Source organism: Emydura macquarii, unplaced genomic scaffold (assembly GCF_026122565.2).
Source record: "Emydura macquarii macquarii isolate MOO-44397 ecotype Brisbane River unplaced genomic scaffold, CSIRO-AGI_Emac_v2 contig_1300, whole genome shotgun sequence".
In the NCBI taxonomy this organism is placed as follows: domain Eukaryota; kingdom Metazoa; phylum Chordata; order Testudines; family Chelidae; genus Emydura; species Emydura macquarii.
In genome coordinates, this window is record NW_027131437.1 from 1,977,471 (window position 1) to 1,996,251 (window position 18,781).

Sequence of the window (18,781 nt, forward strand, 5' to 3'; positions counted from 1 at the left end):
CTTCTGTGCTCTGGCCCCTGCCCTCTGCTGGCATTCCCTTGCACTCACCTCTGCATGTGAGCCAGGTGGCTTCCCCAGCTCTCATTACTGGTGTCTGGTGCCATAGCAGCCTATGGCAGCTGGGAGGAGCAATTGCATGGTAATACCTGCTCGGCCCTTTGAGCCCTGGCTGGGAGCGTGCTCAGTTACTCAGTGGGGGTTGTAGTTCTAGGTTAAAATGGAAGGGATCACTGTGATCATCCAGTCTGACCTCCTGTGTAAGACAGGCCCCAGGACTGCCCTGAATTAATTCTCGTCTGAACTAGGGCAAATCTTTCAGAAAAACATCCTGTCAGTGGTAGAGAATCCACTTCACCCTTTGGTATGCTTTTCCAAAATGGTTAATCCTCCCAGTTAAAAATGTATGCCATATTTCCAGTCTTATTTCCAATCCATTAGATTGAAGAGCCCTCTGCTATCAAATTTCTGTTCCCCAGGTAGAGTCTTTTGATAGTCGCCTTTTAATCTTCTTGTTCTTGAGCTGAATAGATTGAGCTCCTGGAATCTTACTATAAGGCACATTTTCTAATTCTTTAATTGTTCTTGTGGTTCTTCTCTGAACCCTCTTGAATTTATCAACCTTCTTGAATTGCGGGCACCAAGATTGGACACAGTATTCTGGTAACTGCTGTACCAGTGCTAACCACAGAGGTAATAAAACCTCTCTATTTCTAATTGAGATTCTCCTCTTTATGCACCCAAAGATTGCATTAGTCCTTCTAGCCAAGTGTCGCATTGGGAGTTTATGTTCAGCTGATAATCACCAGGGCCCCCAAGCCTTTTTCAGGCTCACTGTTTCCCAGAATAGAGTCCAATCTCTTGTGTATATACGGCTTGCATTCTTTGTTCCTAGATGTGACTTTACATTTGTCCTCACTGAAATGCATATTGTTTGCTTGCACACAGTTTATAAAGCAATCTGGATTGCTTTATATCTGTGACTTTTGTCCTCTTTATTATTTACCACTCTCCCGTCTTGTGTCTCATCTGGAAATTTTATCAGTAATTTGTTCTATTCCAAGTCATTGGAAAAAAAATCATGTCGCCTAAAGCTGATATCAGACCCTGGGGCTCCCAAGATCCACTTGATTCCAAGGCCAGAAGGGACCATTGTGATAGTCTCCTCTGACCTCTTGTATAACGTGGGCCAGAGAACGTTTTAGAAAAGCATCCAATCTTGATTTAAAATGTCAGTTGTGGCGGATTCTCCATCACCTTTGGTAAATTTGTTCCAATGGTTAACGACCCTTACTGTCCAAAAACCACCTTTATTTCTGGTCTGAATTTGTCTAGCTTCAGCTACCAGCCATGGAGTCAGGTTAGACCTTTCTATGTCGGATTGAAGAGCCCATTATTTAATATTTGTTCCCCATGTAGATACTTACAGATTGTTATCAAGAGACCCCTTACCCTCTCTTTGATAAGCTAAATAGATAGACTCCAGGAACTCAATCACTGTAAGACCTGTTTTCTCATCCTTTAGTCATTCTTATGGCTTCTCTCTGCACCCTCTCCAATTTATCAACATATTTCTTGAATTGTGGACAGCAGAACTGGGTACAGAATTCCAGCAATGGTCTCACCAGTGCCAAATACAGGAAGGTAGAATAACCTCTCTGCTCCCACTTGAGATTCCCCTATTTATGCATCCAATGATCGCATTACCTCTTTTGTCTACAATATTTCACTGGGAGTTCATGTTCAGCTGGTTATCCACTATGACCCCCACATCTTTCAGACTCTCTGCTTCCCGAGAGAGTCCCTCATCCTGTAAATATGGCCTACATTCTTTGTTCATAGATGGATACATTTACATTGACAGTTTCAAAACTCATGGTGTTTGCTTGCACTCATTTTACCAAGCAATCCAGATCACTGTGAACCAGTGATGTCTTCATTATTTACCACTCCTAATTTGTGTCATCTGCAAACTTTATCAGTGATCATTTTCTATTTTCTTCCATGTTATTGATTAAAAATGTTAAATGTCATAGTGCCAAGAATGAATCCCTGCAGCATTCCACTGGACGCATACCCTGTTGATGATGATTCCACTTTTACAATGACATTTTGACAGGGTTTTTATCCATTTAATATGTGCCATGTTACATTTATATTCTAGTTTCCTAATCAAAATATTTTGTGGTACCAAGTCCAATGCCTTACAGAAGTCTAAGCATGTTACATCAACACTATTACCTTTAACCAACCTTGTCATATACAAAAACAAGTTTGACTATTTTCTAGACAATATTGATTCATTAGTTATATTATCTTCCTTTAATTCTCTATTGAGTCCCATGTCAGCCATTCCATTATTTTGCCTGATTGATTTTTGGTTCGATGTTAGGCTGACTTGGGCCTATAATTACCCAGACAATCTATTTACCCTTTTAAATATTGACACATTAGCTTTCTTTCAGTCCTCTGTAACTTCTCCTGTTTTCCAAGGCTTTTATTGAAAATCAACATTAGTGGTCCAGAGAGGTCCCAAGACAGCTCTTTTAAAACTCTTGGATGTAAGTTATTCAGACCTGCTCATTTAAAAATGTCTAGCTCTAGTAGCTGCTGCTTACCATCTACTATTGGAATGGAAAGAGTCTTATGATGAAAATCTGGCTTTTTTTCTAAATACAGAATAAATATTTATTGAATGTGCCAGGCTTTTCTAAGCATTATTATTGCTAGTTCTACCATTTCCATTTGGTGTTACATTAGCTATCCCTCAGTCACTTGGTACAGAGGCTAGTAAGCAATAGGTTAGATGCCACAGTTGTTAGTTCTGCAATTTCATATTTGAGGGCCTTCAGAATCTTGCGTGAATCCCATCTGGTCCTGGTGACTTATTACTGTTTATCAGTTTGTTCCAAAACCACCTCTCTTGACACCTTAATCTGGATGAGTTCCTCCGATTTTTTTCATCTAAAAAGAATGGCTTGGGTGTGGGTATCTCCCCCATGTTTTCTGCAGTGAAGACTGATGCAAAAAATTCATGTAGCTAGTCTGCAGTGGGCTTGTTTTCCTTGAGTACTCCTTCAGCACCTTGGCTGTCTTGTGGCCCCACTGACTGTTTGGCCGGTTTCCTGCTTCTGATGTAATTTTTAAAAAATGTTGCTCTTGGTTTTTATCTTCAGGTAATTGCTCAAATTCTTTTGTGGCCTGCCTTATTACACTTGACTTGCCAGAGTTAATACTCCTTTCTATCTTCCTCACTAGGATTTTACTTCCTGTTTTTAAAGAATGCCTTTTTGTCTGTCTCTTCTGCTCTGCTGTTTAGGCATGATGGCGTTTTTTGATCATCTTACTGGTTTTGATTTAGAATCCTAGAATCATAGAGTTGGAAAGAACCTCAGGAGATCATCTAGTCCAACCCCCTGCTCAGAACAGGACTAACCTCAGCTAAATCATCCCAGCGAGGGTTTTGTCAAGACGCAGCTTAAAAACCTCTAAAGATGGAGATTCCACCACCTTCCTAGGTAACCCGTTCCAGAGCTCCACCACCCTTCTAGGGAAAAGTTTTTCCAAATGTCCAACCTAGACACCCCCTCCCCCCGCAACTTGAGACCGTTGCTCCTTGTTCTGTCATCTGCCACCACTGAGAACAGCCTAGCTCCATCCTCCCTGGAACCCCATTTCAGGTAGTTAAAAGCTGCTGTCAAATCCCCCCTCATTCTTCTCTTCTGTAGACTGAACAAGCCTAGTTCCTTCAGCCTCTCCTCATAAGTCCTGTGCTCCAGCCCCCTCATCATTTTTATTGCCCTCCGCTGGACTCTCTCCAACTTGTCCACATCCTTTTTGTAGTGGGGGGCCCAAAACTGGACACAGTACTCCAAATGTGGCCTCACCAGTGCCAAATAGAGGGGAATGATCACCTCCCATGATCTGCTGGCAATGCTCCTCCTAATGCAGCCCAATATGCTATTAGCCTTCTTAGCAACCAGGGCACACTGCTGGCTCACATCCAGCTTCTTATCCACTGTTACGCCCAGGTCCTTTTCTGCAGAACTGCTGCCTAGTTCGTCGGTCCCCAGTCTGTAGCTGTGCATGGGATTCTTCCGTCTTAGGTGCAGGACTCTGCACTTGTCCTTGTTGAACCTCATCAGATTTCTTTTGGCCCAATCCTCCAGTTTGTTTAGGTCCTTCTGTATCCTATCCCTACCTTCCAGGATATCTACCACTCCCCCCAGCTTAGTGTCATCCGCAAACTTGCTGAGGGTGCAATCTACCCCATCTTCCAGATCATTAATGAAGATGTTGAACAAAACCGGCCCCAGCACCGACCCCTGGGGCACTCTGCTTGTGACCGGCTGCCAGCTAGACATGGAGCCATTGAACACTGCTCGTTGAGCCCTATGCTCTAGCCAGTTCTCTATCCATTTTATAGTCCATTCATCTAACCCATACTTCCTTAACTTGCTGATAAGAATACTGTGAGAGACCGTATCAAAAGCTTTGCTAAAGTCAAGGTATATCACATCCACCGCTTTCCCCACATCCACCGAGCCAGTCACCTCTTCATAGAAAGCAATCAGGTTGGTCAGGCATGACTTTCCCTTCGTGAATCCGTGTTGACTGTTCCTGATCACCTTCCTCTCTTCCAAGTGCCTTAAAATGGATTCTTTGAGGAGCTGCTCCATGATTTTTCCAGGGATTGAGGTGAGGCTGACCGGTCTGTAGTTCCCCGGATCCTCTTTCCTCCCTTTCTTGAAGATGGGCACTATATTTGCTTTTTTCCAGTCATCAGGGACCTCCCCCAATTGCCACGAACTTTCAAAGATCATAACCAATGGTTCTGAAATCACATCAGCCAACTCCCTCAGCACCCTTGGGTGCATTGCATCCGGCCCCATGTGCATGTCCAGCCTTTCTAAATAGTCTTGGACCTGTTCCTGTTCCTCCTTCCCATTCTGTGCCACCCAGTGCAGTAGTCTGGGAGCTGACCTTGTCTGTGAAGACAGAGGCAAAAAAGGCATTTGGGGCATTTCGGTGTTGTCCTCTAGAGGAGCCATGCTAAAATAGCTTAAATGGGGCAAAATCTCAAAGAATGGGGCAGGCAAGCCGCTAAATATGGTGATTATTCTTTCATAAGATATACTAAGCCAGCAAGAAGCAGCTTCTGATCACCTCACTGGTCTTTCAGAAGACAAAACACAGTTTCCTTAAAGCCATCCAGCCCTCTGGCTACCAAGTCAAATGAAGTAGACAACATTTTCAGTAATCCCTATCATGTGTTTATAAAAAAAAAAAAAAAAAAAAAAGTTCTATCAATCCCAAAGGACTGGGCAGATTACCAACCAGGTCAATGAATATTTCAGATCTTACCCAAATACATGCTTAAAGCCAATGCTTATTAACTAAACTAACATTTACTTAAAAAAAAAAAAAAAAAAAAAAAAGAGAATATTGGTTAAAAGTTCATATACGTACAGATGACAATAAAGTCTATTAGTCAGTTCTAAAGCAGAGATGATAACTGAGTTGCAAAGTTCTTTCAGGATCAGGTTTGTAGCAGTGGTGAAAGAAACGGCTAATTTGCAGAAAGTCTTGGAAACAGTTTGGGGATCGTCAGTCCTTCTTTAAATCTTCCTTGTTAGAAATTCAGTCCAGAGAAATGAAGCAGGAAATGAAGACCAAATAGTCCATTACAGAGTCTGTATAACTTCTTCTATGAAAAATAACAGGATGGACCAGAATAAACTGGGATCTCAAACCTTCCCTGTAAAGGCTTACGCAGTCCTAAGATGAAAAGGATTGGATCCGAGGCTTATGATAGCCACTTGACAGCACACATCACATCAGGTAATCTTTGGGTGCATAATAGGTAATTACTTGAAGATGTGACTTGAAAGCTACAGTGGTAATTATTCATTTAACAATTAACAGACAGTTTACTTATTTCTCTTTGAGAAATAGACAATGAAGTTACTGCATCCAAGGTTCATCTAGATCAGTGGTTCTCAGCCTGTGGGCTGCTTGTGGCCCAGTCAGTGCACAGCTGCACCCCATGTGACATCCCCGGGCCGTACAAGTAGTATTGGATGCCACTGATCCAGATGTTAATATTCGCTTTGATCTCTGAATCAATAGAACAATAGTAATAGACAGGAAAGCAGTTCATCTACATTCTTAACCTCTCACAAGATAGAGGTAAACAACATCAAATAACTACCAACGATACACTTGCAGGTCAAACACGGGGTTTTTCTTAAGATGGCTTGGCTAACTATCTACGAGGAATGGCTCCAGTTACCATTTCTAAACATGTTCTCAAAGGCTGATTTTTGGGTTATTTCAGCCTGCTAGGGTGGCCCAGTGTCAGGCATACGTTTAGTCTTGATGATTTTAAATTGCTTCCATGCAGCTTGCAGGCATTTCATCTTTGTGATTGTTCCTTTTAACTTACATTTAACTAGCTTCCTCACTTGTGTGGTTCCCCTTTTTCACGTTAAATGCTACTGTTGTCAGTTTCTTTGACATTTCCCCTCCATGTGGATGTTAATAGCGACCATAATGTAATTAAATTTACGAGCGGTTTAGTGATATTCACCTCATAGACCAGATCCTGTGCTCTATTTAAGCCAAAATCAAGAACTGCCACTCCCCATGACCCTTGGTGTAAATTGTTCCAATGGTTAATAATCCTCACTGTTAAAAATTTACATTTTATTTCCAGTGTGAACTTGTCTAGCTTCAACTTCCAAGCATTGGATTGTGTACCAAGGGCTTCACAAAGCAGATGACTTTGGTTAACCCAGCAAATGATTCTCTGGCTATTGCTCCAGTACCTACTCCTAGATATTTCTTATAGGAAGCTGTCTGTTAGTTTTCCCTTCCATTGTGAGCTCCTCCCATTAGGGACCATCCTTGTATGTTTGGGATGTTTCTACCATGCTGTGGGTGTTGTGAATAACAACACTCCTCCTCCTCCCTCTGCTGGTAGCTTGAGCTCAGTGTAGAATCATAGAACCCTAGAAGATGAGGGTTGGAAGGGACCTCAGGAGGTATCTAGTCCCACCCCTGCTCAAAGTAGGACCAACCCCGACTAAACCATCCCAGCCACGGCTTTGTCAAGCCGCACCTTAAAAACCTCTAAGGATGGAGACTCCACCACCTCCCTAGATAACCCATTCCAGTGCTTCACCACCCTCCTAGGGAAAACTTTTTCTTATGTCCTACCTAGACCTCCCCACATGCAACTTGAGACCGTTGCTCCTTGTTCTGTCATCTGCCACCACTGAGAACAACCTAGCTCCATCCTCCCTGGAGAACCCCCTTTCAGGTAACTAAAGGCTGCTATCAAATCCCCCCTCATTCTTCTCTTCTGCAGACTAAACAAGCCAAGTTCCCTCAGCCTCTCCTCATAAGTCTTGTGCTTCAGCCCCCTAATCCTTTTTGTTGCCCTCCGCTGGACTCTCCAATTTGTCCACATCCTTTCTGTAGCGGGGGGCCCAAAACTGGACACTACTCCAAATGAGGCCTCCCCAATGCCGAATAGAAGGGAATAATCACTTCCCTTGATCAACTGGCAGTGCTGCTACTAATGCAGCCCAATATGCCGTTAGCCTTCTTGGCAATAAGGGCACACTGTTGACTTGTATCCAGGTTGTTGACCTGGGGGTTACAGTGGACCTTTTCTGCAGAACTGCTGCCTAGTCAGTCGGTCCCCAGTCTGTAGCTGTGCATGGGATTCTTCCATCCCGAGTGCAGAACTCTCCACTTGTCCTTGTAGAACCTCATCAGATTTATTTTGGCTCAATCCTCTAATTGGTCTACATCACTGTGTATCCTATTCTTGCCCTACAGCTTATCTACCACTCCCCTCAGCTTAGTGTCCTCCGCAAACTTGCTGAGGGTGCAATCCACCCCATCCTCCAGATCATTAATGAAGAAATTGAACAAAAACGGCCCCACCACCGACCCCTGGGGCACTCCGCTTGTTACCGGCTGCCAGCTAGACATGGAGCTGTTGATCACTACCCTGTTGAGCCCAGTGATCTAGCCAGCTTTCTATCCATCTTATAGTCCATTCATCCAACTCTTACTTCTGTAACTTGCTGATAATACTGTGGGAGACTGTGTATCAAAAGCTTTGCTAAAGTCAAGGTATATCATGCCTACCGCTTTCCACACATCCACAGAGCCAATCATCTCATCATAGAAGGCAATCAGGTTGATCAGACATGACTTGACTTGCTCTTGGTGAATCTATGCTGAATGTTCCTGATCACCTTCCTCTCTTCCAAGTGCCTCAAAATGGATTTTGTGAGGACCTGCTCCATGACTTTTCCGGGGACTGAAGTTAGGCTGACTGGTGATCCTCCTTTTCCCTTTTTTGAAGATGGGCACTATATTTGCCTTTTTCCAGTCATCTGGGACCTCCCCCAGTCACCATGAATTTTCAAAGATAATGGCCAATGGCTTTACAATCACATCAGCCAACTGCCTCAGCACCCTTGGATGCATTGCATCCGGCCCCATGGACTTGTGCATGTCCAGCCTTTCTAAATAGTCCTGAACCTGTTATTTCAGCACTGAGGGCTGCTAACCTCTTCCCCATTCTGTGCTGCCCAGTGCAGTAGTCTGGGAGCTTGTCTGTGAAAACAGAGGCAAAAAAAAGCAGAGTATTTCAGCTTTTTCCACATCCTCTGTCACTAGATTGCCTCCCACCTTCCGTAAGGGACCCACACTTTCCCTGATCACCTTCTTGTTGTTAACATACCTGTAGAAACCCTTCTTGTTCCCCTTCACATCCCTTGCTAGCTGCAACTCCAGTTGTGATTTGGCCTTCCTGATTTCACTCCTGCATGCTTGAGCAGTATTTTTATACTTCTCCCTAGTCATCTGACCAAGCTTCCACTTCTTGTAAGCTTCCTTTTTGTGTTTAAGCTCACCGAAGGCTTCTTTGTTAAGCCAAGCTGGTCGACTGCCATATCTGCTGTTCTTTCTGCACATCAGGATGTTTTGTTCCTGTGCCCTCGATAAGGTTTCTTTAAAATACAGCCAGCTCTCGTGGATTCCTTTCCCCCTCATATTAGCCTCTGAGGGGATCCTGCCCATCAGCTCCCTGGGGGAGTCAGTCTGCTTTTCTGAAGTCCGTGGTCCGTATCCTGCTGTTCTCCTTTCTTCATTTTGTCAGGATCCTGAACTCGACCATCTCATGGTCACTGCTGCCTAGGTTACTGTCCACTTCTACTTCTCCTACCAAATCTTCCCTGTTTGAGCAGCAAGTCAAGAGGAGCATGGCCCCTAGTAGGTTTCTCTAGCACTTGCACTAGGAAGTTGTCCGCAACACTCTCCAAAAACATCCTGGATTGTGCATGCTCTGCTGTATCGCTCTTCCAGGGGATGTCAGGGTTATTAAAGTCCCTCATGAGGTCCTGTGGTCTGGAAACTTTCAATAGTTTGTCTGAAGAAAGCCTCATCTACCTTGTCCTCCTGGTCTGGTGGTCCATAGCAGGCGCCCGCCACGACATCACCCTTGTTGCTCTTGCCCCTTAACTTAACCCAGACTCTCAATAGGCTTTTCTCCAGTTTCATACTGGAGCTCTGAGCAGTGATATTGCTCTCTTACATACAGTGCAACTGAACTCCTCCAGTTTATACCCATCCATGACAGTGTTCCAGTTGTGTGAGTTATCCCACTAGGGGTACATCATACAGGAGGATTTCATAACTTTACATATAATGTTGCTGCATATATTTCACCATGATATTATCCACCAGTGAGTTACTAGTTTTCAAATCCTTCAAGGCGTATTTTGTATAAAGATTAGAATAGTGAATACAGTGTGAATGCAGGGGTCCTTTCGGTCACATGTGGCTCTTCTCTGAATCCTCTCTAGTTTATCAGCATCCTTCCTGAACTATAGGCACCAGAACTGTACCCAGTATTTCAGTAGTAGTTGCACTGGTGCCAAATAGAGGTAATATAACCACCTGACTCCTACTTATGCATCCAGGTTTTGCTCTGGAAGGTCATGTTCAGCTGATTATCCACTATGACTCTCAAATCTTTTTTCAGAGTTCCTGCTTCCCAGAATAAAGTCTCCCAGCCTGTAAGGATGGCCTGCATTCTTTGTTCCTGGATGTGATGTTGTTTTTGGTCAGATTAAAAAGCATATTGTTTGCTTGCACCCAGTTTACCAAGCGATCCAGATAGCTCTGTATCAGTGAGCCTTTGTCACCTGCAAACTTTATCAGTGATTGTTTTCATCCAGTTTATTGACAAAAATGTTAAATACCCTAGGTCCAAGAGCCAGGCCTTGTGGGATCCCACTAGAAATACCTGCTAAATGATGATTCCCCATTTTCAATTACATTTTGAAATCTATCAGTTAGCCAGTTTTTAATCCATTTGTGTCTCATGTTGAATTTGTATTCTAGTTTTTAATAAGTCACACAGTACCAAGTCCAGTGTCTACAGAAATCTGTTACATCAACAGTATTACTTTTATCAATCAAACTCCTCATAAAGATGTCAGGTTAGTTTGAAAGTTAGTTTCTTAAACCCATATTGATTGGACTCGATTAAGAATTAACAAGGATAATATAATCGAGTTCCATATCAGCTGTTCCATTATTTTGCTCAGTATCAGCGTCAAACTGATAGGGCTGCAGTTACTGGGTCATCCCATCTGTCCTCTTTAAATATTGGCAGAAGATGAGCTTTCTTCCAGTTCTCTGGAACTTCTCATGTTCTCAGCATGATTGAAAATCACCTTTCATGATCAGATGAGCTTTTAGAGGCAAGTTGTGTGGACTTGCTGACTAAAGAAGTCTAACTTTAGTAGGTGCTGTTTCCACTCATCATAAATTACTATTGGTATGGAAGGTATTTCGTCGTCATATATGACTACATCTTTTTCCCGATTAAATGTTTATTGCAGATATCTGCATCTCCATCTTGTAATGGACCCGTGCCAATGTGAGGGTTCCTTTTGTTCCTAATAGACTTAAAAAATGAGGGACGAGAAGCTCCCGGACAAGTCAGGAGAGCCGGGGTTCGTCAGGAGGGTAGGACGGCTCCTCTGACAGACCAAACTCTCCTGCCCCTGTGCTGTCTAGCAGGCCACATAGCTGTCCAGGTACCATGCTGACAAGCGCTGTGTAAGGATCCAAGCTTACTGAGACCCCTGGATAGGATAGGATGGGGACCCAGGTTTTTGGCCACCCGGGGGGAGGTCCTTGCTTTTACGCCTTATATTGCACCTTTAGCAGCACCTTTACGCCTTTATATGGCACCCTAGCCCTCTCTGGGCATCAGTTCAGTGCAGACTCATCACCAAGCAGCACATGCTGAATCGTCACCACACTCGGCAGCACTTTGGTCCCGATGTGGCCATGAGCTTTTTCATCTCCATTTCTTCTCCAGGGTCACCTGTACCTCATGCCTGGCTCAGCGGGGCGGTGTTTCTGATTCACTCATTTGGCTCTCTGCCTCATTGAGGAGGAATCTACTGTTAACCTGTGGACTTCTGCGTCTGTGGATGAGACCCTTAATTGCAGGGGCTTGTCAATGCTGCTTTTGTGACCACACCCTCAAGAAGGGAAGCATCCTGACTTCTGGCAGCTGCTCCTCTGCTCTCCACAACTGCTCTCCGCTTTGCTGCAGGTTCCATGCACTCAGGAAGTGCCTCGCCATCCGCACTGCTAATTCCAGGGTTTCCTCCTGCTTTGAACTGCCCACGCTTGGAACAAGGCTGTGCTAGCCTCAGGCAGCCTTTAATTTGCTGTCCACCTCATTGCTTTTCCTAGGAGGATGTTGTCTTTCCTACGGGGCTATAGGCCTGTCTGATGTCACTTCTGCTGCAGGTAGCCTAGTTGGTAAAGAAGAGCTAATGAAGCCCTCAGCTAAGGTTCTCCCATGGCCACCATGCTGATCCCCCTTTCTATTCGCGATCATCAGAGACATTGAGGTTCAGCTAGCGACGTTGGGCTGTTGAGCAAAAGCAGTTGTATTGTACTTAAACTACCCCAACCGCCAGTATTTTCAGAGGAGCCTGTACATTTGCTTTGGCCCAAGTTTGTAGGCCTGCCATTGGAAGGGATCCCTTTAGGGTATTGCACCCTCTGCTCCTAGCTCTTTTGGGTGTCACACTGCAGCTGGTATCTGACCGTTGGACGAAGGGGAGGCTAAAGCATGGGTGTGGTCTTTGCTCTTTCCCCACCCCCTGGGGCATATATCCCTGCTGTGCAGGGCCTCCCATCGCACTCTGCACGGCGTGGCAAGGGCCTGATGCTCTCCCGCTTTGGACATTGGTCCGAGGAATTTCCCTGTGCAGAGCAGGACTGTTCTTTGGATCTACGGTTTCTGTTCAATAGAGATTTGGCTTGTAGGGGTCCATTTGACTACTTCTGAGGTGGTGCCTTAGCCTGCCTTCGTAACACAACTGTGAAAGCTGCGGGGTGCTACCTGGAATCAGGTATGTCCTTTGCTGTGACGCTGACAGGAAGCGAGATGGATGCCTCTTTGGTGTTCGTATCTTGCACTGCTCTCCTGTGAGTTTCCCTGGAGCACTGTGAGAGAGGAAGCTGTCCCGGAGCAGCTGGAGTGTTATTGTGGGAGGTCCCTGCTGCCGCTTCAGGGTCTCTGTTCTGGCAGGAGCACTGGAGTTTGCCCATGCTCCTCTGCGCATCCACACGAGTGGGTCCCATGTCTCTTCGCTGGTAATCCGCCTTGCTTTTCCCCTGTGGATATGTAGGGAGCACAAGAGCTGCCAGTGTGGTCACATCCATGATCTATCTCATCTAGTGGCCAGAGCCAGGTGCTCCAGAGGAAGGTGTAAGAAAACTCCTTATCCCTGGTAGTGAGATATTTATATAACCCCGAAGCAGAGGTTTAATCTTCCTTCTAGAACTCCTAGTAATTGTGAAAATGCTGCATGTTCTTGTGAGCCAGCTAAATGTCCAGTCCCTCTTTAAATCTTGCTAACTTCTTGGCCTCAATGACTTCCTGTGGCCGTGAGTTTCACAAGCTAATTACACACAGTGTGAAAAAGTACTTCCTCTTACCAGTTTTGAAATCCCACCTATATTAATTTCCTTGAACATCCCTCGTTTTGTGTTATGAGATGGAGAATATATTTTCCTGGTCTCCCCTCTCTAGCCATTCGTTATTTTGACTTCTATCACGTTCTCTTGAATTCATCTTTCTCACTCTTTCCCTTGCAGTTTTCCCAAGCCCTTGATCATTCTTGTCACCATTCTCTGAACCCGCTCTAATTCGGCAGTGACCTTGGATATGCCATGACCAGTCCTGCGTGCAGTATCCAGATGAGGCCGCACTGTTGATTATATAAAGGCATGATATTTTGGTAGCATTTTCTATGCCATTCTTTATGCAGCCTAACATCTCGTTTGTTTTTTCTTGACTGCAGCTGCACGTTGAGCCCGTCTCATTGAGATGTCTGTAATGACGTCCTCCTTCTCCTTTTACTCTATCTGTTCTCTGGTTTCTGAGCACTCTGTTCGTTCATAGAAACACCGATGTGAAAGATGGACACACCTGTTAGGTCTTAGCCCCTGGGAGCCAGGGCAGGAGTGTCTCTAAAGTCTGCTCTCCAGGGCTTTCTGGAGGCTGTGGACTAGTCTGAGCTCACTCAGCGTGGATTTCCTTTTAGTTTCTCCCTGTTTGTTCCTCCTTTGGATTAGAACACTCTGCCTTTTTAGAACAACGCTGTTTGGAGCCTCCCATTCAAACGGGGATGCTAGAAAGAGACAGGTAATAGCCAGCTGAGACTCAGTTTGGAAAGAGAAACAGAGGCAGGTTCATTAGGGGAGAACGCTCTGAAATGTTGCTACTTTGTAGGATTGTGGGTGGGAGGCCCTGTCTGAAGGGGGTGGGGTAGGGTTGGGAGCTCTTTGGTGCAGGGAGGGCTGACTGCTAGACAGGCGGGGATGATCCTTTTGTTCTCTACTTACCTTGATTTTCCATTAGCCCCACAACTTGTGGGAAGGTTAGACTGCTGTTTCTTCTTGGAAACTTGTCCCCAGCCCTCTAATGGAGCGTGTTGTCCCAGGAGCTTATCTCCCTCCCGCCTCTTAATCCCCCACACTCATGCTGCTCTGCTTGCCCTCTCCACTGGGTTTGATGCTGGTAGGCTGAATGCTCCTGGCAGAGGCGTTCTGCAGACTTTTTCCATAGCTAGGCTCGCAGAGGCACTGGGCTGGCTGGGCCTTCTCCGTCACGGTGTCTGTTCTCTGTACTGGTGGCTCTGCCCTGCTGAGACACTCCTCTGAATAGAGCAGAATCTGCACCAGTGCTCTCGTTGGCGTGGAACAACTTGCCTCGTTGCCACGCTGTCAGTCTGTCTGAAACTCAGTGCCTCTGCAGTCCAGCCTCGAGACGCTGAACGACTGTGGGTCTGAACAGAGCCTTTAGCGTTGGCTGTAAACTCGAGAGGCTTTGCTTAGCCGTTGGCTGCTCCTTCCTGTGCGGGAGCCAGGGACTCCCCAGTTGCTGTTTGAGCCTAGGACCAGGTCTTCTCAGTGAGTACGCAGCCCTGGGACCGGGGTGGAGAAACATTTCAGTGCATCTCTGCTCTCCCCTGCCTGGGGAAGGAGCACCCACCTCAGTGTGAGATGGGGAGTGGATGCCTGGGGTCAGAGGAGCACAGGTGTGCCTTCTTCCCTGAGCAGCCTGGGACCCAGCTGGTGAGGTGGGCTGGGTGAGAATGACTGCATTGTAAGCATCTATGCCTCTCTTCCAGTGGCACCGGACACCATCAACAACCACGTGAAGACTTGTCGTGAGGAGCAGAAGAACCTGCACTTCTTTGCCCCAGAGTATGGAGGTACAGTACAGCAGCACAGTGCTCAGAGGCCGAGCACTCTGGGGTGGGGTGGGCTGGGCTGGTCTGTGGGTGGCTCTTACCAGCATATCCCATGAGAGGCTGCAGCTAATGAGAGCTAGTGCCATTCCCTCTGGGGCTGCGCAGCTGTGATCAGGAGCCACTGGGAGCCCTGGTCCCTGGAGAGGCGCAAGGGAGGGTGCTACAGGGTCTCGCTGCCTGGTTGGGAGCTCCTGGGGCGATAAGGGGCTGGGACTGTCCTGTGAGGAATTGACTAGGAGCTTTGTTCCTGTGTTACAGAAGTCACCAATGTCACCACTGCTGTGGACATCTACTCCTTTGGGATGTGTGCACTGGAGGTGAGTGGGAAGGGCCGTGTGTCGGTCTGTCAGAGGGAAGGGAGGTGGCCTGCGGGATGTGCTCTGGGCATGGAGAAGAGGCTGTCTGCATGAAACAAGAACCTCTCTGTTGGAGTTACTCTTTGTCCCCCAATCCCTCAGCAACATTCCGACCGTTTCTCTCACCAGGATCAATGCCCTTCCTCCCCTGTGTATCCCCCCAGGCACTAACATGCTAGAAAAGGCTTTGGGCTGATTGGATCCTCTCCATCTGTGTATGTCCTCTGTGCTGGTCTCCTGTGTGTGGCTCTTCCTGCTCGAAAAGATAGACAACTTAATGTAACCAGTAACTTACTTGTGGAACTCATTGCCACAAGATATTGAGGCCAGGAGCTTCGTATGAGTCAAAGGAGGGTAACCTGAACAACCAGTTATACAAAGCTTGCTACTTCTGAATATAATTCAGCTGCCAACTGCCTGAGATCAGACAGAACTGGCCCCGGGGCAGTTTATTCTATAATTGTCCATTTTGAGGCTTCTTGTCCCTCACTCTGAAGCAGCTGGTGCCAGTTACTGTTGGAGCTCGGAGATGGGGGTAGACAGACCTCTGGTCTGATCTGGCCTGACCATTCCTATGCCCCTGTGTTCACCCAGCCTGAGCCAAGGAATGGGGAGTTCATCAGAAAAATGTAATCTGACCAGTTCCAAGAACCAGACCATGTAAAGGACTCCGCAGTCCATAATGTAAGCCGTTGCAGCCTGAGGGGGCAGACAATATTGCAAAAATAACCCTGTGAAACAAACCTGAATTGGTGTCTTAAACTACCTCCCTGAGTTCTCAAGGGGTCTGTGGTACCAAGGGATTCTCACCTGACCTGGCTGAGGGCCCATACCCCTGAAAAGGGTTGTACAGAAAGGATGCATTTCTCTAGTCCTAGAGCAGTGGTAATGAGATGGTCATTTGGATTTACAGCTTTTAAAACCGGAGCCTGGAGAGCATGAAAATCAATAGTGCGAGTGACATGGGGGCAAATTAATGCCTTAGAACAGCAAAGGAGCTGGAGAGTCCGGCCCCAGCTGAAGGCAAGGGGAAATCTGCTCTGTAGAGTGCAGTACGGTCGTGTTCTCCTCAGCCTGGGGCACAAAGGCTCGAGTGCAGGTAGAGGAAGAATTGGACACAACAGAAGCCCTTACAGTAGTTGGCAGACCTTTGCCTACTTCCACAGGTGTACACCAAGATTCCTCCGATTCTCCTCCCGTGTCTCAATGTCCCTCCTCTAAATAGACGCATTCCCTTGACGTGAGCAGTGTGTTCCCCTGAGGAGGAGTTCACTGGTTGTCTCCTCTGAGAAGAGCAGCAGTTTGTAACCTGATTTGCTCATGGCAGGGGGGGATCATGTTTGATTGGTTCTTTTTTCCAGGGCTTCAGTGCTCCTGCCCTGACGAGCTGTGCTCTCTTGGCAAAGAGAAGATCAGGTGCTTTGGAGACACCTTCATCTATCATGCAAACATTTGTCATTGGAAATGGCTGAGGTGGCTTCCTTGGGGAACCCTGCCTGAGCTGCTGCTGAGTTAGTTTTGGTGGAGTAAATAGGGCCAGAGAGACTCAGGTGTTGACCTAACCTCAGAGTTAAACATGGTTCAGGATTTTGAGTAGAGACCTCTGTGTGCTTAGTCCCATGGCAAACATAGAACCGTGGTCCCCAAACTGGGGGGTGCGGGGATGGGGCCAGCCCCCATGGAGGGTTCCAGCCCTGCTCTGCCCCCAGATCAGCTCTGCTCCCAACCTCGCTCCCCCACAATGCAATTCAGCCTCCCGGCCCAGCTGCACTCACTCCTTCTCTGTCCCCAGACCAGCTCCAACCCCAGCTCCTCTCAGCCCCCTGTTCTGCATGCAGCTCGGCTCTGCCCCCATCCCCAGTTCTGCCCTCAGCTCTGCCTTCAGCCCAAGCACCACTGCTGAGGAAGCAGCAATGGGAGGGGAGAGGGGGCGCAGCTGAAAAAGTGCACCACTGCACTAGAATGTTGATGCCAAAGTTGGACTTGATTAGGAGAGAGAGGGGGAAAAAATCAAACATTAAAGCATTTTGAAGTGGCGTGGTTATGGGAAACACACAATCAAAACTTATCAGACCGTTTTTAGAGAGCCTGTTCTGTCAAGCTGTCCTTAGTGGAGAAGAAAGGGTTAGTGCTGTTGAATTTGAATTACCTGTTGCGAGCGGGGGGTGACTTATCCTGCCTTTGACAGAACAGACCAGCAGAAGAGCTTAGAAAAGGGATGGGAAATATGGCTTTTTATTGATCTTGGGATGCAAGGGGCCTGGTCAGTCACAGACAGATGTTCTGGGTGAGCAAATCAGCCGCGATTCTGGCCCCTCGCTCACCTCCCTGGACTGCGACATCATCAGGCTGGTTTGATGGTGTTCCTCTCCATCCTGTTCCTTCTCAGGCTGGGCAGAGGGGGATGTGCTGCTTCATCCCATCATGCTGGTGCTGTGTAGCTCAGTTGGTGATGTGAAAAGCAGTGGGGGGGGGGGGGAACCAGAGCAGGATCTCATGTACATTAGTCTGGGGTCTCACTGGTCCAGCAATGATGGCCAGGTGTCCTCACCAGTGTGCTGGTCTGGACATCCTGATGACAGAGGTTCATCAAGTACAGTCAGTCAGTCTCTGGAGTGAAGCAGAGGCCTGTCAGCCTTTCCTCAAGGGAATTCTCCAGGAATCCATTTCCACAGGGGGCAATGGGCAGAACAGCCCTGCCCGTATTTTATCTCTGTTATCCCTAATTTTGGTCTGTTAATTTCTGATCACTTTCTCCTGTTGCTTACCAGCGACTGAGGACGCAGTCCTTGGGTGGTGTCAGTAGAACTTTGTTTGGACTAATTCAGGCTGTCTTCTGTACCTTTCTCTGTCAACATTTGTTAGAGGTGATTGTAACCCGCTGAGCTTTCAGCCTCTTCCCAACAATCTTGCTCACAATAAGGTTCAGTCTGCTAGACCCCAGTTATTACAACAGTCCCCTCGGTATGTTGGGTTGCCATTGGAAAAGGATGGGGTGGCCGCGTTGGTGGCTTTTTGAGGTTCCCTCCATAATGTGGGTAGCAGCACTGCTCAAGACATTTTTCCTTAGCTGCCTTTCTGAGGGTATTGGGGAAAATATCCTTTCCAGCTTGTTCTGGACAGCTGGAGTCCCTGGCAGCAGGAGAAATATTGGCAAACTTCTTATGGCAGCCGTCCAGGTGGTTCCTGCTGGGATGCTGAGGTGGGACCATTCCCAGCAGCTAGCTCAGTTACTCTCCCACAATTGGACGCAGCGTTGCCAACCCCAAGAGTTCCAAATCCACGAGTAAGATCCCAGCAAATCCTGGGATTGACGTCCGTCACAATTTAACATTTTGGGTGCTGTTGTTTGCTTTCTGAGTCGTTTGGTCATGCTAGAGTTATGTTTTCAAGCTTTTCCTTACAACCATGAGGGCTACTCAAGACTTCAAAACAAACACCAGTCAGAGATGGTCTCGATAATACTTAGTCCTGCCATAAGTGCAGGGGACTAGACTAGGTAACCTCTCGAGATCCCTCCCGATTCTATGATTCTTACCAAAAAAAAAAAAAGAG

At 46.7% G+C, this 18,781-nt stretch overlaps 1 protein-coding gene across 2 annotated transcripts in view; it reads left to right on the forward strand.

The window, feature by feature from the left end:
- Window positions 1-18,781, forward strand: part of NRBP1 (nuclear receptor binding protein 1) — a 66,976-nt gene that overhangs the window by 35,463 nt on the left and 12,732 nt on the right. For both annotated transcript variants that reach the window (XM_067550539.1, XM_067550540.1), the window contains 2 exons: window positions 14,748-14,831; window positions 15,129-15,187. In XM_067550539.1, the coding sequence (XP_067406640.1) occupies window positions 14,748-14,831; window positions 15,129-15,187 (143 nt within the window). The remainder of the gene's footprint in view (window positions 1-14,747; window positions 14,832-15,128; window positions 15,188-18,781) is intronic.